This window comes from Eublepharis macularius, chromosome 17 (genome assembly GCF_028583425.1).
Source record: "Eublepharis macularius isolate TG4126 chromosome 17, MPM_Emac_v1.0, whole genome shotgun sequence".
Lineage (NCBI taxonomy): Eukaryota > Metazoa > Chordata > Lepidosauria > Squamata > Eublepharidae > Eublepharis > Eublepharis macularius.
In genome coordinates, this window is record NC_072806.1 from 4,903,575 (window position 1) to 4,927,087 (window position 23,513).

The 23,513-nt window shown below is 44.6% G+C and overlaps 1 protein-coding gene across 1 annotated transcript in view; it reads right to left on the reverse strand.

Annotated features, from left to right (window-relative positions):
* Positions 1–2,662: 2,662 nt before the first annotated feature.
* The window catches only part of PLEKHN1 (pleckstrin homology domain containing N1), a 67,008-nt gene continuing 46,157 nt past the window's right edge, over positions 2,663–23,513 (reverse strand). The window contains exons 9-16 of the mRNA XM_055001026.1: positions 15,460–15,529; positions 14,001–14,155; positions 12,360–12,545; positions 11,327–11,593; positions 10,139–10,291; positions 8,821–9,045; positions 6,063–6,111; positions 2,663–4,796 (exon numbers count right to left, since the gene is read on the reverse strand). Of these exons, the coding sequence (XP_054857001.1) occupies positions 4,612–4,796; positions 6,063–6,111; positions 8,821–9,045; positions 10,139–10,291; positions 11,327–11,593; positions 12,360–12,545; positions 14,001–14,155; positions 15,460–15,529 (1,290 nt within the window). The 3' untranslated portion in view covers positions 2,663–4,611. The remainder of the gene's footprint in view (positions 4,797–6,062; positions 6,112–8,820; positions 9,046–10,138; positions 10,292–11,326; positions 11,594–12,359; positions 12,546–14,000; positions 14,156–15,459; positions 15,530–23,513) is intronic.

Sequence of the window (23,513 nt, forward strand, 5' to 3'; positions counted from 1 at the left end):
GTTTACATCCCTCCTCTCCTCCTCTATATTTGACCAGTTTCTTTCTGCCCTCCATGCATCTGACGAAGAGACCTGTGGTTCTCGAAAGCTTATGCTACAATAAAATTGGTTAGTCTTAAAGGTGCTGCTGGATTCTTTTTGATTTTGCTACTACAGACTAACACGGCTAACTCCTCTGGATCAAAACATCAGGAAGCCTTTTGGATGATGTGGCTGCTCTTGTGGTTCAGGCAGGCATTACTGGCAGAGAGGGCTAAAAAGGGACACGTGCAGAGAAAGGGGTGAGTCCCGGTCGCCTCTTAGTTGAAAGGATCTGCACAGAACAGAACAGAACAGAACAGAACAGAACAGAACAGAACAGAACAGAACAGAACAGGTGTGACTTGCTGTAAGGCATGGTCCTTCGAACTGAGAGCAACCACAGTGTAGTAGCAGAGCACAAGCTTAGAGTGCAAAAGTTCTGGATGCTGTACTAGTAAGTTCCCCTCTGCTGGGCCAAACACTTCTCAGGAGCTCAGGTTTTCAGCAGGATTACAGGACGAGGGGGACATTTTAAGAAGCCACCTTCCTCCTTCACTGGTCTCCCCTTTCAAATTGCAGCTCCCAGTGGCTGTTCTACATAAAATTTTAAAACATTGGGAGAACAGGCCACCTAACACCTAACATGTGTAATTCCTCCCTGAGCCATCCCAGAAAAGACAGTCACATTCTGCCATAGCCACCCACACTCTTTTGTCTTCGTCAGATCCACCTGCTTCTTGGGCCACAGAGAAACACATGAACTTTAACGTGTTCAAGGAACAGCACGGGCAAAGAAAGCGTGCATATCCAATCCCTCCTCCCATATCTGCATAGCCCTGGGTGTCACGTTTGCTTGTCCCACTTTGTCTTTTATTTAAGCAAATGCAATCCTCTCCTATTAAAGCTAAAGGAGTTAAAAGTTTGGACTGAATGTGCCCGGGAGATGTTTTTTTCCTGTCTGCTTCTAAGAAAAGCCTGTCTGCTTCGAAGAAAGGTGCCACTGGAGACCAGTGGCACCTTTAAGACTAACATTTATTCTAGTGAGATTCTGGTCCCGTAGCACCTTAAAGCAACTAGATTTCCAGGGTATGAGCTTTCGAGAGTCAGAGCTAACTTCGTCAGATCTACTCAGTCTTTAAGGGGCAACTGCATGCAATCTTAATCTTCTACTACAGACCAGCATGGCTACCCACCGGAAACTACCCAAATTTATTGTAGTACAATCTTTTGTCAGCTAGGGCTCCATTCCTCAGATACAATGGAAAGAAAAGAATATATTTTCCTCATTATAACTCAGAAAATTACAGAAGGGGAGGGGGAAAGAGGGAGGCGTTCAGCAAAGGGAGGCCTTGTATCATAAATCAATTCTGTATATCCTACAACGTTCTGCCTTCCAAAAGCCAGCTTGTAGGAAAGAGATTGGATTAGGTGTCGCGCCTTAAATGTAGGCATACTCTGCAGTCTCAGGGGCCAATTTATTCTCCAAACACTGACACCATATGTAACACACATTTTCAGCATTATGGTACACATCTGCTCTGGTATGACATAATATGCAGATAGAACCCCACAGGGAGATGTAACATTAAAATATAGAATCTCTGTTTCTTGCAACTTCAAAACGGTTTTTGTAGGTCTGTGATGGCACCAGACCAGCTCACTTCAGGGGGGCACACCCAGTCTAGTCTACAAGTTGCTGGGCAGATTTTTTTTTTTTTTGCCTGCATTCAAACCATTTTACTGTCAGGTTCTCCCTCATGATACAGATGAACAGGGCTTTTTTCCAGCTGGAACGCAGTGGAATAGAGTTCCGGCACCTCTTGAAAATGGTCACATGGCCTCCCAGCCATCACCGAGGGCGATTTAAACTTTAAAAAACTCCCCCCCTTGTTCCAGCTGACCCAAAGTGACGTCATTGTGCAGCCCTGAGTTCCACCCCTGAGTCCCACCACCTCTTTTCCCAGAAAAAAAGCCCTGCAGCTAAATATACCCAGCACAAGGAGTAAAAAATATATCGTAGCTCTAAAAACAGGAATGAGATTGGGGCAGTGAATTTTGCAGGATGGAAATTGCTAGTTAGCTAGACTGCTTATAGTCGTTGTAATGAATGTGGAAGGAGAAAAAAGGAAAGGTTTGGAAGATCCAGCCATGAAAGCAATTCCACAGTGAACTTTTGCTTCCTGTCTGTATTGCAACCGGCCCTTCCAGTAAGCAAACAGCCGAGACCCTGGTATGGAAAATGGGGCGAGATATGTGGTTTCTGGATGACAGCGAACAAGTACAAAGACCAAGCACAAAGCTGAAAATTCCAGTTTGCCACAAATCCCATCCGCCTTTGATATGTGCCTTAGAAACTACTTTGCTTCGTGATAAGAGGTTTACCCATGACAGAGGTTAGATTTGCCAGAAATCCTCTTCTAAAAAGGCAGACCACTTGGGGTATGTAAAGACAGGCACAATCTAAACACTGACCTTCTAGTTGGATTCATGACAGAGACGTTAAAGCAGAAGGAGCCTTTAGGAACGCCAAATTCTCGACGCATAGTAAACTACAGATGTTCAATGCAGATAACTGCTGTTATATACACAAGCGCGCCCTGTAATAAAACCAGGGGACCAAAAAAAAACTCATCCCAAACTCTTAGATATATTAACTTTATTAGAAGCATGGTCTTCGAAGACATTGTCAAGAGAACTGTACACCACTGGAGTCCTATACATTTTAACCTTGGTATATTCCCCATCATGCACACACACACACACACACGCACACACATACACAGTGTCCCCAAAAGATCTTTGAACTCTGCTCAAACACAGCTGTGCTCTCAGCCACGTCCATAGGACACTAGCCCTCCTTGGACACCGGCTTCCCCTTCATAAATATCTCCTGCCCTCCTTGCTGTTGGATCCACGCCCTCTCATCGACCCTTGAAGTACAAAAAGTACACCTAAGAATTAAAATAATATAACAGCCGCCAGCCCCAGGGCAGTAACGCTGAAGCACGGCTCGCTGCCTGGATTACAAAAATTAAATAGGATTTCTTCTCCCTTTCCACGTACCTCCCCCAGAGCACCCACATTTACATAGTAAATAAAAGTAGCCAGCTAAGAAATGACTTGTAAACTTTGTTGGACATTTAATTTGTCAAATATTTAAACAGAAGTTCAAGTAAAGAGGCTCCGCCAATGACTTCCCGATCGGCAATTGTGCATTTCAGAATTTGGAATCCAGAGCGCTTGAACTGCATGGTGAAGTTGGAGGAAAGAAGACAGCTTATTTGCATGCTCTCTCCATGGGACGGAAAACCACCTTTGGAGATTTGTCCCCAGCTTCAGCTCCATCCCACCAACCCCCCCTTCTCCTCCCCCCATAGCACTGTTTGCCGTTCATGGACAGACAGCGCTGTGCTCTTTGTGACTAATTTGCTGTTTCCACCCACGTGCATACCCAGAGGCACTTCAGCCTACCAAACTTCCCCATGACCCTTGGTCACACAAAGATTAGTAATTCCTGGAGCCATGGAGACTCTGCACATGCCCAGAGGCATATCTTTCTTTAACATGCTCAAGGCTCAAACATGTTTCCAGGGCTGAACTTTGGTGGTCACATCTATGAAAGGGCTAAAAAAAATAAAATGGCTGTCAAATGTGTTCTCCCATTGTCAACACCCTCTTTAGTTTAATCTATTCCTTATTCCCAACTGCTGACTCAATCCGGTGTCTTTATTTTGTCCTGATCCAGCACCACCAATGAGACTGTGAAGTTTTGCAGACTTTTCAGTGCTTAGGATTCTGGATCTATGATTCCTCTGGATCTATGTTTCCTCTGGATCTATGATTCCTTGGGCTCTGATAACACTCCTGTGGCTACTGGGTTTCACATCCATAAATCCTGAATACTGAAGGGCTAAGGAAGTCTGTCTGGGACCATTCCTGGGTCTATAGCTCTTCCTCCAACTCTCCTAGGGACACCCACAAGGAGCACCCCATCCTTCGCCTTGAACGGCCTTCTGCCTCTTTTATACCGATGGCTGGCTTTCCTTCTTGTTCCTCGTGCAGGACATTCCCCAATCCACCCCTTCCTTCATATCAAGAGTTTTATGAACAGATGAAGCTGCCTCGTAAAGGTTCTGGCTGTTGGTCCAGGAACGGTCAGCAGTTTCCCCCACCCCCTGCTCCATGAGATTTTCAAACTGGAAAAAACCTCTGGGATTGATCCTGAGACTTTCTGCAAGGCATTTACTCTGCCACAGAGCCCCACCCTTCCAGGGTACAAAGTCTAACCTCAGATTATAGATACGAAGAGTCAGCAGGCAAGGGAGCCTTCCCCCTGGAATTTCAGACTCCCTTTTCACACAACCTTTCAAGGCGTTAGATAGCTGCAGCAACCATGTCCAGAAGTTGCTGGGGTGAATCATAGCCTTCTCTAAGAAACAAAAATCTGCTATTTCCAGAATCCTGAGTCTTGGGTAGCCCAGAGCTCACAACACTGGGCAAGTAAGCAGAGCATCGTGGGGCAAGCAAGCGGCCGAGTTCTTTCTGGGGTGGCTGAGAATAACTATTCTTGGTGGCTTAAGTCAGCGTCCTTCAGCAATGATAAATCTCCTGCTCGGAGACAGGGCCAATCCTCCGGGATGCCGTCTCCTTCGCTTCCCAGATGTTGTCGTAACTGAAGTCACTTTGGAAACTCTGGAGCTCAGCGTAATCATGATAGGCCGAATCAAGCCGTTCCCGTCCGTTTTCAGGCAGGTCATACGCTCCAATGCTTTCATCTGCAGAAGGAGGGGGTGAAAAATGAGTATATTTAGAAGACAAAAGTAACGACTACTGAGGAATTACACAGTTTTAAAGTTGACAATGAGGAAATTGAAATTGTTCAAGATTTCCTATTCCTTGGCTAAATCATCAACCAAAAGGGAGACTGCAATGAAGAAATTAGAAGAAGATTGAGACTTGGAAGAGCAGCTGTGAGGTAGTTAGAAAAAATCCTTAAAGATAAAAGATGTCTCTCTGGGAACCAAGATCAAGATAATCCAAACTATGATATTCCCCATTACGATGTATGGATGTGAAAGTTGGACAGTGAAGAAAGCTGATAGGAAGAAAATTGACTCATTTGAAATGTGGTGCTGGAGGAGAGTTTTGCAGATATCACGGACAGCCAAAAAGACAAATAAGAGGGTACTAGATCAAATCAAGCCTGACCTTAGAAGCTAAAATGACAAAACTGAGGCTATCATACATCACGAGAAGACAAGATTCTCTGGAAAAGTCGATCATGCTAGGAAAAGTGGAAGACAGTAGGAAAAGAGGAAGACCTAATATGAGATGGTTTGACTCAATAAAAGAAGCCACGTCCCCTAGTTTGAGCAAGTCTGTTAATGCTAGGACGTTTTGGAGGTTTCATTCATAGGGTCACCATAGGTTGGAGGTGACTTGACAGCACATAACACACACCCACACACACACTTACATAGAAAGCTGCCATGCCAAATCAGACCATTGGTCCACCCAGCCCTGTCCTGTGGGCCTTCAAATTCTCTCCCCGGCCTGCCACCTGAGATTCTTTCAGCTAGGAATACCAAGGGCTGCACTGGATCATGTGCAAATACAGCAAATATTTGATTGCTGAGCCAAGATGACCCATCGCCAGAAGCTGTCACATCCAATCAAATCACTGGCCCATCTTGTCCAGTATTGTCTGCTCTGACGGGCAGCAGTTCCCCAAGGCTTCGGCCTGAGATTTTTCTCAAACCTGCAACGTAATCTCCCTTTCACTGGAGATGATTGAACTTGGGACCTCTGGATGCAAAGCTCATGCCGCTGGGCTATTTCATTGTAGTTTCATTGTAGTTATCCAAACCATTGTTCCCTGCCCCAGTTTCCTTGGTTTCCTTCGGATTTCCCCCCAGGTGCTCGTCCTTTTTCACTCTTCCTTAGAATAAATTGTCATCATGTTTCTGGAGCATCCAGGGCTCGGGTTGTAGCATGACACAGCAAGAAAGACATCATGACTCACGCTCTGCTGAGTGACTCACCTGAACCTGGCAAGGAAGGTGCTGGAAATTCATCCCTCGACAAGGTGCTCTGATTGGGAAAGAGAACACAAACACAAACACGGCCATGTTAAATATCTACAAATGTCTCCTTTTTGGGGCTTAATCGGCACCACCAATTCCCTTTCTAGCTGAATTTTATTTTATTTGTGGCATTGTTTGGGAAAGCTGCAACTTGTAAATTTCTCCATCAAGGCTGAAGCAGAGGGGAAAGGCCAAGACAAAGCATGGGCGTGCAGATATGAGCAAACACTGTATAAAAGAGGACACAGTGTGCTTCCGTGGATCAACATACAATCCCCATTCTTTTGGAGCATGAATGATTTTGTGGCTTCATTTGTTCTCTTAAACCAAAGGTGTTCTTTGATCCTAAACTTAAATATGCTCCACTTCTTACATTTTGGGGCTCAAGAAGTTTGCCCTTGGACATAGCTAAATAAAGGAGTATCAGGGGTTCCCCCCTTCCCTGAGTAGTTGAGGCATATAAGTATCTCCAGCCCCTAGGAATTATCTCTGAGAAGCATACATAACAGAAGAGTCGCCCTGCTGGACTGAACTTATTCCAGCATGTGATATTGGCCAGCCAGAGGCAAGCAAGGCATGAAGGCCACAGGCTGCCCCTGTTTTGAGCATCGCATACTCAGAAATAAAATGTTTCTGAATTGGGAGGTTTGTCTATTTAGCTGTAATGGCAGCAAGCCAGTTTGATGTAGTGGGTAAGAGTGGCAGGACTCTAATCTGGAGAACTGGGTTTGATTCCCCACTCCTCCACTTGAAGCCAGCTGGGTGACCTTGGGTCAGTCACAGCTTCTAGGAGCTCTCTCAGCCCCACCCACCTCACAGGGTGTTTGTTGTTGTGGGGATAATAATGGCATACTTTGTAAACCACTCTGAGTGGGTGTTAAGTCATCCTGAAGGGTGGTATATAAATCAAATGTTATTAGTTTAGTTTAGTTTATTCGGTGTTTAACCCACCCTCCCCACAAGTGGGCTCAGGACGGGGTACAACAGTCATAAAATACAATTGCATAACAAATTTTACAATAAAATTCAGCAATTAAAATCATATATATACAAAAATCTCCGATGGTTGGCTACACATTCCTGTCCCCAGCATACAAAGAGGAGGCAGACAGACAGACAAGCTGTACTCGAATACTAGAGACCAGTGGGAGACTCAGTGATGGTCCTGACGCTGGCCTCATCCGTAAGCCTGGTGGAACATCTCTGCCTTGCACGCACGCCGAAATGATACAAGATCCTGGCAGGCCCGAGTGTCCTCAGACAGAGAGTTCCACCAGGTTGGGGCCAGGACCGAAAAGGCCCTGGCCCTGGTCAAGGCCAAACGAGCCTCCCTAGGGCTAGGGAGCACCAGTGATCCCAGTAAGTTCTTACTGGTGATATTATTATTACTGACAGATACATCCTGTATGCGTTTACTCTAAAATTCTATACCAATGAAACAAATGACACAATATGCGAGTGCTCCCCAATGGCCCGCAAAGTCCTGATCCTTAAGACTGGGCTAGGATAAAAAGCTCCCACCCAAGGTGTTCCTTTTGCTCCCTGCTTCACAAGTGATCAGGGCAGATCCAGGTTTGAATAAACTGGCCAACCGCCACTGCAGGGAATTTGGGCTTGACTGATAAGAAAAGAACACTTGCTTTATTTCTGCATGTCAAAAGACACAAGAGCAGAGTTGTTCAAAAGGTGCTCTACTTTGTAGGTTGGAATGCAGTCCCTGTTTTCATACCCTTCTCTTGGCCAGGAGTTAGAAAAGCCCAAATGCACTGAGGAGCATTCCTGAACCTACGCAGCTGCCCTATACCAAACCAGAACATCAAGCCCAGTGCAACCTCTGCAAACTGGCAGGGGCTTTCCAATATCCAGCTTACCTGTCACACCTACAAACCATGAAACTCAAAGGGCCAGGGACTGAACCAGAGGCCTCCCTGTGTGCAAAGCAGGTTTCCTCTGCTCCCCTTGATCAAAAGAGCCCCAAGTGAACCCTTGAAGCTGTCTTATGCCAAGGCAGACATTTGGTCCACTCCCCCCTGTATTGACTTTCTGTGCAAAGCATCTGCAGCACCACTATTGTATAGTGATTAGAACGTTGGACTAGGATCGGGAAGCTCACTGGGTAACCTTGAGTCCCTTGCTCTCTTTGAGCCTAACCCACCTCACAGGGTTGTTGCTGTGATGATAAAATGGAGGAGAGGAGAACAATGCTGTAAGCCGCTTTGGGGGGGGGGAAGGGGGTATACATATGTGGTGGTGGAGAGTACTGTCAAGTCTTATGGAGACCCCTGGTGGGGGTTTCCTGGCAGGAGACTAACAGAGGTGCTTTGCCATTGCCTGCCTCTGCATAGCAGCCCAAGTCTTCATTAGAGGTCTTCCATCCAATTACTAACCAAGGCTGGCCCTGCTTAGCTTCTGAGATCTGATGAGATCAGGCTCACCTGGGCTATCCAGGTCAGGGCATACATATACAGATAAATACAATTAATGAGTTATGGGAACTCTGCTTGGAAATATATGAAGCTCATTTATACACAGTAGGCGAAGTGGTCCTTTTAGGCTGCCACTGACTGTCCACGGGCATCCAAAATTTTGAACAAAAATCTTTCATGGCCCTGTTACCTTGGACCTTTTGACTGGAGGTGCCAAGGAGTGAGGCTGGTACCTTACGCATGCAAAATGATCTCACCGCCCTCCCTCCACGCCTTTGGATTTTACTCACTGTTGCCAAATAGTCCAGGTCTGAAGGAGGCATCACTGGGAAATTCAAACTGGGGCCTGGGATGCTGAACCTCTTTGTCGCAGATGGCTCTCGCCAGTGGTTGCCGGGTAACAGAGGGGAGTTCTTCTTCTGCGGCGGAGGATGATGGGATACAGGGACAGACACTGGCATGGCCGGGTAGCCATTTGGCTGCTCCAAGCCAGTCTGACCATGGCGTTTCAAGAACTTTGAAGAAGGGAGAACATTGCTGGGTTAAACTTCGGTTGCTCCAGGGAAAGAAAAAAGCTCTCCTCTGCACCCACTCCTGGGGAATCCCTTTTGTCATTTTATAGGACATGTCAGATCACTGGTGCAATATAAATAAATCCTGTCTGTTCAGATACTGTCCAGGGTCTCAAGCAGAGATGTTTCCTAGCCCTGCTATGGGGAAGTTCTTTTTGGACTGGAACCTCCTACCTAACCCTAACCCTAACCCTAACCCCAACCCCAACCCCAACCCCAACCCCAACCCCAACCCCAACCCCAACCCTAACCTTAACCCTAGCCCACAAAGCCTGTGTTCTATTGTGAGCTAAGGGTCTCTCATTTTCATACATCTGCAATCAGAAAATCATTCCAGGAAAACAATCAGTGGCTTGACAATACAACACATCAACCAGCCCTCACTTTATCAGATGTCATAGCACTCCACTGCTCATTAGATTGCAAAGAATATCTCATGATTCGCTCTCCCAAAACACTTCTTTAACCTTAAAAATGAAACTGTTTTAAACCTTTTTAAACTTCAAAATTCTGTAAATGATTGGACTATTGGACTATGGCACGGGTTGGTGATCATGTAATTTTCTCAATAGGGTTGAAATTAAACTTTGGTAAATGCCTCACTTTGTTATCTAAGATTTGTTTTTCTTATGTGAGTATGCAAAATGAAGTATTATCTATGTTCAGAGGAGCTGGCCCTCTTTTGCTTCTGAGTGAGTTACTATGCAATATGTTCTTTCTGAAATTGAGGCATGAAAGCCCAGAACTGTGACTCTTCAAGTGAGACACTGGTCACTCTTTTCTATAGGAAGGTCATTCTGTTGTGTCTCTGTGTTGAAATTGGTTTGAGGAATCCCAACCACACTAATTGGAAATTGATTGGAAAAAAGGCAAATCACACAGCAATTAATTATGCAGCGCCTCCTGGGATTTCGGCACTTTATAATATTTCATTAATTTATTTCACAGCATACTAGTAGTTGTCCCAGCACACACTGTAAGAACTACTGTATTGCATATTTTGGTTTCCTATTCATCAGCTCAATATCCAGAATACCTCTTCTAGGAAATTGCAATCCGCTGCCTGGTGCGAAGAGGGAGAGGTAGGCGTATAGGGGTCAGCATACATGGGGGAGCAGGACAGAGGTTTCTTTTCCAGGTGTTCAGGCTCAGTACAGTTCTGACTTCTTGGCAAATTCCAATGTTTCATCTACAGAGGGAATAAGGAAACAATATGGAGGTGAAACTCGCACAGCAAAGCAGTCCCAGGGAAATGTTCAGATGTTTAAAACAGATGTGCAATTCCACTCGCACATCCATGGAAATAATGCACAAGTGTTAGAAACTGGCACTCTGGCCCCATATTTATTTTCAACCCTTGTGTCTTCTCACAACATAAAATTAACATTTGGAACTCGCTACCAAAATTGTACAAAAGACACTGGCCTCTAGCATAGCTGGCTCTAAAAAAAAAGATTAAAAAAACATATAGGGTAGGTATATATGGACATTAGCCATTATGGTTAAATGAAACTCCATGTTCAAGGCAGTCTACATGTCCCCCTTATTGGAGGAAATGGAAGCTGCCATGTCCAATCTTAGCTGGCAGGAGGAAGAAAAATAGTAGAGTCCAGTAGCACCTTTAAGACTAACCAACTTTATAGTAGCATAAGCTTTTGAGAACCACAGCTCTCTTTGTCAGATACATTTGATGAAGAGAGCTGTGATTCTCAAAAGCTTATGCTACAATAAAGTTGGTTAGTCTTAAAGGTGCTACTGGACTCCTTACTATTTTGCTTCTATAGACTAACATAGATAACTCCTCAGGAGGGAGAAAGGCACTTTCCAGCCCTAGAACATTGCGCCCCACCTTCAAATGCCTTTTCTCAGTGAATCTGCCCCACATGTTGAGAACCTAGGTCTTATAAGATTCTCGCTTCTGTTTTGATGATATGGACCACTTTGCTAATTATACCACTAAAAAACGGTAGGACGATGCCTGCCGAAGTACAGTATTCCCTGTTCTCTCACACAAGTGAGGGGCTGCCTGTTCTAGAGCTGTGCCTCCCACAACACATCTGCACCTTATGTACAAAAAAGGAAAAAATTATTTTTCCTTAATCAGTATTGTTTTGTATAACTTCTGTAGACCGAATTGCCTCATTGGTTGACGAACCCGCTCATACAATCAGCCGCTCTAACAGCAGTCCTATCTTCTGGTCACCACCTCCCTGTGTCCCCTTACATGGTTTACGTCCAGGTGCAGTGGAGGAACACCCGGGTGTTGCCTGTGGACCAGGGCTGTGTACGGTTCATTATACACGGGAGACAAAACTTCTCCAGTGGGATGCTCAGGAGGGAGTTGAAAGCGGCTCCTTTCGGAGTCCTGGTTGCTGGTCTGAGGCTGCTGCGCTTGCTGTCCACTTTTGCTTTTGGACTTCCGAGAACTCCCTTTCCTTTTCAGTTCAGGTTTCGGCACGCCTGTCGCCATGGAGACTGGGTTTGCCGGGCACTGCAACAGGAGAAGAAATCGTTTGTGTGGGTTATCCTAGCATTCAGCTCAGATGATGTGCATTTCCCTCCGATGCGCATGTACAGAATTAAAGAATTATAGACGAGGTTTATATTACGATCCGTAAGAGAGCAGGAAACTGCCTGAGATTTTCTTGAGAATCTCAGCTTTCATTTTTTTAGTTTTCATTTAAAAGATGATAGTAGAGAGTTCTAGCCCCCATGACTGTAAAGTTAGTCTTGAAAGTGTTTGGACAATCTCAGAAGCTGGAGGGGTGGCTGAAAAGGAGTCTTTCTACGCGAGACATCTTACGCAAGGACTCTCAAGTGAAGGGAGAAGCAATGTTAGCCGGGAAGCGTAGTTTAAAAAGACAGAGCCAGCAGAGATCGCTCCTCAAAGGATTTGTTAATTCATCTTTGCATTCTGAGGAGCAATTTCTGCCTGCTCTGTATTTTTAAACTACCCTCCTGGAGAGAGGTTAAACTAGGCTTACATTGCATTCTCGTGCAAGATGTCTTGTGTAGAGACTTCAAGATTTCGAGTGGTTGGGAACACAGCTTCCTTTGGAAACACCCAACTTTCTAGCTTTTAGGACTACAAAGATATGGCAGTGAGCTAAGTAGAGCATTAGCAGTGCAATAAATTCTGCTTTGGATTGCAAGTGAGTCAAGAGTCTTTCCCAAATTCCAGAATCCACGTTCCTCTTAGGCTTAAAAGACCAAAGAGGTTTCCCGAGGCCCTCTTCACTTTCCAACCTCGCACTTACATGGCCAGGTTGAGGCAGGCAGTCTTCTCCTAGCCGGCCTTCAGGCATCACACCCAAAGACTGCCTCTCAGACAGGGAAGCCGTGCTGTTCTGGGAGTGGTGAGTGGAAGTCGCTCCCTTCCCTCCTGACGCCCAGGAGTTTGTTCGGCCTTCGGAGTTGAGCGAACCTCGCCCACTGCCTGAGAACTAAATCAATAAAGGAGGGGGAAAGCAATCTGAGTTACTATGTTTTGCAAAGAACTACAGAGGATGGAGCATTGGCTGTAGTCAACAAAGACCCACATTCAAATCTTGGTCAGCTTCCCAAATCAGCATTGCACAGGTACGAGACTGCAAATGAAAAAGCACTGAAAAGCGTAATAGAAATTAGGCAGAGTCAATAGAAAAGCCAATTCCCAGCATTCTGTCACACTGTGGTGTGACCAAGAAACAGAACTGAAGGCAGGGCTAGACAGATAGTGGCTGATTCCACACATGTTGGAGAATGCACTTTCAATGCACTTTAGCTATCGTTTGGAAGTGGATTTTTTGTTTCACACTAAAAAAAATCAGTTCCAAATGATCTCTAAAGAGGATTGGAAGTGCAATATCCAACGTGTGCGGAATCAACCAACATTGAGTACTCTCACTGAGTACCATGTAACTCTAATTTCAGTAACAGAAAAACAACAACAACAAAGGATGAAGAATAGAGAAGGGGGAGGAAGGAAGGCCCTGAAACTCTCACACCCCGGCCACCAATCTTGATAGACTTTTAACTAGTATAAAAGATACAATATTTATTGGCGAAGCAGCTAGTTCATACATATTTCTCCTAGTGGGGTTTTTTGGGGGGTTAAGGCTAACAATTCACATTCTTAAATATCTATAAAGAGTTAGGGTTTAATAGCACTTTCAGAGTTTTCAAAGTGTTTACAGAAACCCTGTAAGTCAGAATTACTGACTCCATTGTTCAGAAGTGGGGAAAGTACTGAGGACTTTTTAAATGTTGCTAGTCTCCAGGTGGTAGCTGGAGATCTCCTGGAATTACAACCAATCAGAGAGACAGTTCCCCTGCAGAAAATGGCTGCTTTGGAGGATGCACTCTATGGCATTATATCCCACTGAGACCCCTCCCCTCTCCAATCCCTCTTCCAGGCTCCATCCATTAAATCGCCAGGAGTTTCCCAACCCAGACCTGGCAACTCTAGGTTACAATCACATGAACTGGGAGACCATACATAACAGGGGTGTGTGCTATTTGTGATCTTCTGTGTTGTGCAGACAGGATCCATAAGCATATTTACCATGTGCTTACAGCCTGAGTATGCATAATTTGACCGCTGAATTTTTCAGGGTTCACTTTCACACATACCAAGGCTATACACACATGGTAAATGTGCACATTGCAAGATTAGAACTGAGATATTCCTGGTACACAACTCAGACTCTGCACATTATGTCCTGATCTCGCGCTGTTCAGAGACGATAAACAAGAGGTATGCAAATCCATCAGAACAGTCAGTTTATGGGACTCCAACCCTACAACTCAAATAATCCAATACTTTCATTGCTTTCATTTGAGAAACAAAGAAGACATCCTTGGGGGGGGGGGGACATCAACCAAGAAATTAGGATCCACCTAGTAATATGGTAGCTTACCAGACCCAGATGTGATGGTTTTGGTCCTGAGAAGCTTTCAGATCCGGAAAGGGAGGAGTCAGCGTTTCGGAACTGAGCTGTTTTAAGACAGTACATCCATTCTTGGTAATCTTCGTAACTGGGGCAAATCACCCGAATGGAGTTGATTAATCGGCCTGTGCGGAATAGAAGTCAATCATTTTAACTATGCCTTTTCTGTTTCTCTTTGGAGTCCTCTGCTTTGTAAAGTGTTCATTTTGCGCTTAAAGACATCAATGTTGAGTTGCCATATAATGGGTATAATGCCATACCCTCCAAAGTAGCTATTTGGGAGCTTTGATTCACAAATGCTCATAGCCTGGAACTCTAGTTGGTCTTTAAGGTGCTACTGGACCCGAATCTTGCTCATTTTCTCCAGGGCAAATGATAATAATAACATTCAATTTATATACCACCCTTCAGGACAACTTAACGCCCACTCAGAGTGGTTTACAAAGTATGTTATTATTATCCCCACAACAACAAACACCCTGTGAGGTGGGTGGGGCTGAGAGAGTTCCTAGAAGCTGTGACTGACCCAAGGTCACCCAGATGGCTTCAAGGGGAGGAGTGGGGAATCAAACCCGGCTCTCCAGATTAGAGTCCTGCGCTCTTAACCACTACACCAAACTGATCTCAGGGGCCTGGAGATAAGTTGTAATTCTGGAAGGTCTCCAGCCACCACCTGGAAGTTGGCAACTCTACATCCATGTCTATTCACATAACGGCACTGTTCTGTGCTGTGTGTCTCATCCCCAGCTGCAAACACTTCTTTCTACTCCACCATAATTGCACATTCATGCATAACTACCACCTCTAGGTTCCATCTGCGGTGTATATAATAGTAAAGTGAATGGTTCATGCCAATCACACACACAAAACAGCAAAAACAAGCCTCCTACAGAAACAATATCTAGTGGACTCACTTAGGTATATAGAAAAAACATGACTTTGTAAGTTGGCCAAAAGAAGAAGAAAACAAAAATGGACCCATAGATTGAGTATACTCTGGCATAGAATATTATGAGCAGTTAAGAGTCATTTAAAGGGGAAAAAACAAGAGGTAAATTGGCTTGCTCTAATCCCTGACAATGTACAACATTCCTGGAGGGAGAGATAAGGGAGGGCAGAAGAATTTCTAAATAATTAACACTCCCGCCCCAAATCTTTAATAATAATAGTAATAATATTTGATTTATATACCGCCCTTCAGGATGACTTAACACCCACTCAGAGCAGTTTATGAAGTATGTTATTATTACCTCCACAACAACAAACACCCTGAGAGGTGGGAGGGGCTGAGAGAGCTCTGAGAGAGCTGTGACTGACCCAAGGTCACCCAGCTGGCTTCAAGTGGAGGAGTGGGGAATCAAACCCGGTTCTCCAGATTAGAGTCCCGCGCTCTTAACCAAACTGGCTTTGCAGGATCCCCTCTTTATACCTTCTATTAGAAAAGAGGTCTTCTGGTTTTCTTCAAACTGCACTTGGATTGCATTCAAAGGTAATTCTCCCTGTTTGTATAAAAGAGTTAGAATGAAAAATCTGAGAATGTATATATTTTAATACCGTCACCGTCTCCCATGTCCCCTATACCATCTACACCACTGGCTAATTTGACTTTTCCGAGTTAATGATCCTGGAATCCTTTACAGAGTTGATTCCTGTTCATCACAGTCACAAATATGCCAGCGGGGCTACTAAAACATTTCAGTGAGCTATAATTTTAGTGGATTTATTTCTAAGGCTGGTCTGACTCACTGCTTGTCCATGTGGCTAATTTCACACTAAGTCTTCTATCCTTGCACCACCAACTCCCACTTGGCTAGGAAACTCATGGAATAGATTTGGTAAATTTCAGACCCTGACCAAGACATGCCATCAGGAATGCACGTGCTTACATCAGCCTCTCAGGATTTTAATTTAATTTAATTTTTAATTTATGTTACTTATAGTCCGCCTTTCTCACTGAGACTCAAGGTGGATCATGATGGGTCCTCCAATTCCACAGCGATTATGGGTTCCCATAAATCTAAACATCACTAGATAATAATCAGTAAAGATGGGTATGAACTGGGAAAATGCCAAACAGTGCGGTTCATGGTTCATCACATTTCACGAACCACGAACCACAAACTTTCATGAACTTGCCCCGATTCGTGAACCGGTTTGTTTAGTTCATATAAACGTCACTTCCAGGGCAGCACAAGGTATGCAGAAATCCATCCCATTGCCTAGGAAACTGATTGATCGGCATCAGGCTGCCTGCAGTGACAAACCGAAAAATGAACCAAACAAATTGGCTTAAAGTTTGTGGCTGTTTGTCAGAAATGGGTTCTGACAAGCCACCAGTTTGCAAACTATAAACTGGCCCGGTTCATGATGAACTTTGGTTCGTAATTCAGTTCGTGCCCATCTCTAATAATCCGTTAATGGTCGTATGGTCATAGAAGTATCCTCCACTCTGCTACCAAACCAGCTAGCCTCTGTAAGTCCAAAGCAATAATTTGGTATCCATGCTTTTTTATTTTTAGCATAAAAGGATGGTATTAGGACCTATCACATGGGTAGGGAATGTGACGTTTTGGGACCAGCAATGGAGAATTTCCCAGCACAGTATCAAACAGTTCTGTGATACCCAAAGGACTACCCAATTTATTGCACCATTGCCTCTTTGCACAATGAGATTTAAGCATTTCAAGGCCTGAACATGTCTGAGGTCTGGTACGGCACCTCTATCACACTTGCCGAAAGATCACTCCTGGCTCTCGTGACCTCTTACAAGGACTGATACGATGAAGTAAGGCAATTCCATGACCCAAAAGGACTTTGTTCTCCAACTGGTCTTGTTTAATCCCAGCCTTGGAAGATCTTTAATGCTATTTACTCTCTCAAGCCGTTTGCTCAGGACAAAGTGGCAAATTTAGCTTGATTTTCCGAGAAGGGCTGATGACCTTGGAAAGGTGAACACATCTTGTAAAGATCAAAGTTTCTATTTTATTCAAGATCAAACAAAATAATATTATGTGTGTGTATTTGAGAGAGTGGGGAAGGGGGATGAAAAAAGAGGAAAGTGAATGCCAAGGAAGACACACAGAGGGAATGAAGAACCAGGTCTAAGTAGATTTTTGCTCCGGCTTCAGATCTCTGCAGTCCAAACCCTATGGCTCTGTTTATTGGATGTCTCAGTCTGTTGCTTGTATTTGACATACATTCTGTAATCCGCCTCGAGTCTCAGTGAGAAAAGCGGACTATACATAATGTAAATAAATAAATAGCGAGGAGACACCTAGCAACACATTTGGAAATGGCTCACTGACTAGAATAGCCAGCAGGCCCAGCCAATGCAAACCACACAGGAGATCGGAAACATACAATCCCTTCTGCCAATGCAACTCCCTAGGATCGCCTGGTCCGTGCATCCAAAGCCCTGAGAATCAGAGTCTCTCTACACGAGACTTCTGACACATGAAGAACATGTGTGGAAAGATGCAATGTTAGCCGGGAAGGGTAGTTTAAAAAGGCAGAACCGGCAGCAGAGCAATGGCTTTGCTATACACTGGAGCTGTGTGACAGGGCTGTGAAATGCCGGAAGGGAAACTTCAGCCCATTGTAACTTCTCCAGGTCCAAGCCTGGCTCTGGAAGGCCGCTCCAGCCCATTTCCATTCCTCGCTGCCCTCTGGTTGCCATTCCACACAGTTTTAGACTGGGGAGGTGAAATTGACAGAGCCTTCCGGGAGGCGGAGATGAAATTAACAAACCCTCTGAGGAGGGATCTCTGCCTGCTCTGTCTTTTTAAACTACACTTCCTGGCTAACATTGCGTCTCTTTACACTTGACGAACACGTAACGAGGCATCTCGTGTAGAGAGATTGCCGTGCAGCAAGGTCTGATGATATCATCACCTTAATGGTGATGTCACAGTGAATATGCTACTATTGACAGGACCAGTTCAAAATATTTTGTTGCCCCAATTTCTCCTCTCCAGATCCAAGCTTAGCACCTGTACTTGCTTAGCCCCAGCTGGTGAGGGTGGCATGAATCCAGGAGGCAATATCCGTTTCCTCCCATGCTGCTAAGTTCCAGGAGTGGGTTGAGCCCCCTGTGGCACATTTAGCACCCTCCAGTCTTCAATGTGCCACCTCGAACTGTCCCCCACTACTAGAAATTGTACTACACAGTAACTGTGTCTAGAATCTAGTTGGTCTCTAAGGCACCACTGGGCTCGAATCTTGCTCTTCTGCTGCAGATCAACAGTTACCCACCTGAAACTATGTGGGACTGCAGATCCATAATCATGTAATCACTGCAAACAAAAATAAATGTGCAAAGTCATCTCCTTATGTTCCTGCCTGGGAATTAAGATCAAAGGGAGAGACCCTCCTGACTATTCAATCAGCTAAAGAAGCTCACCTGGTGGATACACGAGAGAGCATTTTTGACGGCAATTCCAAGATTTTGGAACAACCCGGAGTGGTGCACCTGAGCCCCTCACTGCCAATATTCTGGAGGCAACTGAAGACAGTGTTATTTAGAACTGCTTTTAATTAACTTTGTGTTTATGTTTATTGGCAGACTTAAACTGGGTTTTAAAACTTTGTTTTATTTATTTTATGGTTGCTCTTTTATATATAGTGTAAGCTGCTGTGAGTTCCTGCAGAAGTGTGGCTAATAAACGTTTTAAATAAATAAAATAAAGAAGTAACTATGTGCTAAGCATAAAAAGCCATTGGTGCTAGATTATTGTCTCCAATTTATATATGCAGCAGGCACGCCTAGAAGTCTTGGAAGTAGCCCTTGAGCAAGTGGGCTAGCTGAGGGCCCAGACAAAGAGCCCCCAAACCCAAATCCCAAGACATGGCAACCCTTATTTATTTATTTGATTTGATTTAGACCCCACCCTTGCCACAGATGGGCTCAGGGCGGCTAACAACATTCACAAAACACAGAGAATCAATCACAAAACCATAAAATCAATAATAATCTTAAAAGAGTCATTAAAATAGTCCAGGTGCAGGCTATTTAAATAAATATTTGGGAGTCCATATATGGGCATAGCACATGGCCGGGGGCAGTCCCCGAAAAAGTGGTGGTCTTAGGTGGAAGAAGGGGGACACCCGCTGGCACTCAGCCAAAGGCCCGGCGGAACGTCTCCGTTTTACAGGCCCTGCGGAACTGTAATAGGTCCCACAGGGCCCACTTACCATGCACATTAGCTGGCTTTTTAGTTACTTCATTTAAGAATTTTTTTTTTTTAAAGAATTTTTATTGGATTAGAAACATATAATAACAATTATAATCACATTCTTTAATTTTTTCTAATTCTAACCCCCTCCCTTTCCCCCCCCTTTTTATTGACTTCCAACAGTTTTCCAACCCCCTATCCACTTTCCCTCTACTCCTTCATATTTATTTTATTTGTTTATTATAATATACTTTCAGATTCTTCTAAGCACTATTTCCACTTCCTTTCACATATAAATTGTCATATAAATTGTCATATAAATCAAATCCTCTTAATCTATCTTCTTCATTAAAACTACTAATAATATTCATTTTGATAACCTGTGTTTTATCTTACTCCTTCTTCTTCATTTAAGGATATTGATGTCATGATTGCCCAACCCAATGAGACAGCTTCCATGCACAATATAAAACAAAAAAAGTATCATTAAAGCTCAAAACCAGATAAGACCCTCATAAAAGACTTTGAAACGAGTAGATTAAAAAAAAAAAACCTAAAGCAACAAACCAGATCAAAAGCAGTTGGTAAATACAATAACGGGAGGGAGGGTGGGAATCAAGAAAGAGGCAGAGGGCAAAACAGCCATCAAATGAAAGACACGGGCTCCACCATCTACATAGCTGGGATCTTGTGGAGAGGGCTGCGGCCCCTGCCCTTCCGCAGGGCATCCCATGACCTCTTGGGGTTGCGTTCAGTTTGCTCCAACAGGCCTTGCTACTCCCCTCCAGAGATAACAAACCATTCCTCAGAGAGGCATGTTGCTTCTCAATTAAACGCCAAAGCCATAAAGGGCTGTTGCCGGCAGGAACGCCCACACGCCCACTGCAGTTGCTAATTGCACCCCACCAGACACCAGCAGTTGCCACAGAGTTGCTGAGCAAGAGACATTCCCACCGCGGTATGCGGCAAGTGGCGCTCTCTGACCCCTGTGCCAGCAGCCAGAGCTGCAGGGCAAGGATGAGTCAAGACACGTATATTTTAGAGGGTGCCCGGCACAACTGTGGCAAAGGCCAGCCCAAGAAGAGAGGCGAGCTTGGAGCAGGCAGCCCTCTGGCCTCCCTGCTGTTCTTTCTCCTGATATGTAACTCCGGGGTGGGGGGAATTCAGTACATAACTTCATGGTGGGGGAAATTCAGGCATGTTGCTGATACAGCAATGGAAATCATGCACAATTTATGTGCAGGAGCATGCTGGACCTCCAGACACTTCTGGGAGATTCCCAAACAGCATGAAGCCTTCCCCAATATTTGTTATCCCCCACCCATTGTTAGTCAGAGACATACTGCCTCAGAATATGGAGGTTAGCTGTCACGGCTAGGGTTGCCAGCTCTGGGTTGGGAAATTCCTAGAGATTTGGAAGATGGAGCCTGGAGAGGCCAAGGTTTGGGGAGGGGCCTCAGCAGGGTTTAATGCCATAGAGACCACATTCCAATGTTGCCAATTTTCTCCAGGGGAACCGATCTCTGTGGCCCAGAGATCAGCTGTAATTACGGGAGTCTCCAGACCCCACCTGGAGGTTGGCAACCTAAACCACAGCCAGTAACTATTGACGGTCCTCTCCTCCTTGAATTTGTCCAATTGTTTTTTTAAAGCCATCTGCGCTAGCCCTAACCTGCCCATGCTGTTTTAGCAAATTCCATATGTGTGCAGGCTTGTGGACTTTAAAGCAAGAGAGTTACAGCTCAGCAGAATGATGCATACTTTACGTATATTTATTTTATTTAGTAAAATATTTTATTTCCTTGCCTTATCTTTTGTGGTTCAAGGCATCTTACAAAGCCCCCAAATGTACCCCTTATTGGCTTACCAGGATACACACACACCAGTTTGATTCCCTTTCTGGCCACCAGGAAGTGCTATATGGCTGATTTTTAACTGGTCTGAGAAGACTGAGAGATGGGGCGGTTCTGTCTCTTGGTTAAAATAGCTGGCTTATCATTTTACTCTTCCTAACATCAGCAGGCATTGCTATTGTGAGCCAGTGTGGTTTACAAAATAGTAAAGAGTCCAGTAGCACCTTTAAGACTAACCAACTTTATCGTAGCATAAGCTTTTGAGAACCACAGCTCTCTTCGTCAGATGCATCTGTGGTTCTTGAAAACTTATGCTACAATATAGTTGGCTAGTCTTAAAGTTGCTACTGGACTCTTTACTATTTTGCAATTACAGACTAACACGGCCAACTCCTCTGGACCTTACGGGTTAGTTACAGACTTCAGCAGAGAAGATCTGGCTTCAAATTCATCCTTCGCTGTGATACTTACTGGGTGACCCTGGGAGAATCATTTTATCTCCACTTAACCTGTCTCACAGGGCTGTTGTGAGGATAAAATGGGAGGGGGAGCCGCATACACTTCTGAATTCCTCAGAAGTACAGGACAAAATTTTTTTACATGGTATGTTAACTATCTGGTCCCCAGTGAAGCGGCATGGGTGCAGTTTCTGCAGCACGCTTGACAGCTTCCACCAAGCCCAAAGTGACCTAGTTTTGTTTGTCTCTTTTTGTTGATTTGTAATACACAGATTGGTCTGGATTTGAGTATCAGCAGGCTGGAATGGGGAACTTAACGTGCAATAGATAGTTCCATGCCCAGACATGCCCATGGAAAGTTAAGTTCCCACAGTGTTGTCACAGGATTATGAATCACCGGCACATAAGAGCACATCTCTGCCAAAAATCCCACATTAAAGCAAACATTTCTTTCCCATCATATGAAGAGCAAAGACGACCACTGGCTTTCCAAGAATGGTTGCCAACAGCTTAGAAAATTCTTGGAGATTTGGGGAGGGATGTGATCTTATCTGAGGAAGAGAGCTGTGGTTCTCAAATGCTTATGCTACAATAAAGCTGCTTAGTCTTAAAGGTGCTACTGGACTCTTTGCTATTTTGCAACTACAGACTAACACGGCTAACTCCTCTGAATCTATTTTCTCCAAGGGAACTGATCTCTGTATTCTGAAGATCAGTCATAATTCCTGGAGGTTGGCAACTTTACTTCCAAGGCATTTGCTCAGGCTTGGGGGTTACACATTACAGCCCCTAAGCTAGTAGGGCTGACTATTCCATCTTGGGAAATTCATGGAGATTTCGGAGCAGTGTCTGAGGAGGGCAGAGAGCTCAGCGGGGATGTGACGTCACTCTAGGGTTTCTATTTTCCCTACACTCTATGATATACCATAGAGTTCACCTTCTAAAGCAGCCATTTCCTCCAGGAAACTAGTCTGGAGATTAGTTGTAATTCCAGATGAACTCCAGGTCCCTCCCAGAAATTGTTAACAGTCAACGCTCCCTCCTCCACCTCAATTGCTGCTGTGAATTGTAGAGATGTAGAGAGAGAAAGTACATCCAAACAGGCCCAAATCTATAACCTAACAGGCAAATCCTTCAAAACATTCCCTCTGACAATGTCCATTGAAAGGACTAGAGGCCAAAGCTGGCCACAAGCTCTGGGAACCTTCCCAAATTCGGCCAGCTGTCTGTGGCAGTTGGGTCCTAGCTCATCGCCCATAAAACCACAGGCATGTTCTATAACAACTGTCCCACAACGTGACCAGAGAATCCAGAGAGGAGCCACTTACTGCAGGAGTTTGCTATTTTGCAAAGGAATCCCAAGACAGCTTCTGGTTATAATGGACCTAATCAATATAGGATCATCGGAGGGTCTGAGAATCGATCTGCAATGTACGTTTTGTGCTTGGCTTTCAATACCCAAGTGTAAAAGGCACGAGCCTTTGATCAAAAGCACGTGTGTGAAAAATTCAACCCTTCTAGGGTTGCCAGCTCCAGCTAAGAAGTGCTCTTTGCATCTTGGTACAGCAATGGAAGCAGGCGAATAGTTAACAAGTCTTCCTGGACCGGAGGTTCCAAAAAGGGGAGGCCACCACAGAAAAGGCCTGTTCTAAACAATATCACATCCAAGAAAGAGGGAACACAAAGGTAGGCTTCAATTTCTGAGATGAAGCAGTGGGGAAAAACGTAAGGGAAGAGGCATTCCATAAAGCAGGGCTCTCTTTACCGTTAGCAAGAGGCTAGCTCTCACGGAGGTGGTCAGCTTGTATTTGGACTGTACCACTTCGAATGGAGCTAGATCAGCTGACTAAATGCAAAAAAAAAAAATCCCCTCCACTGCATGTTATAAAGAAGCCAGTCTAGTAACCCTTCTCGATGACTTTCTGGGTTTTTAAAAAAAATTAATGCAGAAATAATCTGTTTGCATGGAGAAGTACTGAACCTTGCAGGTGGAAATGGTAC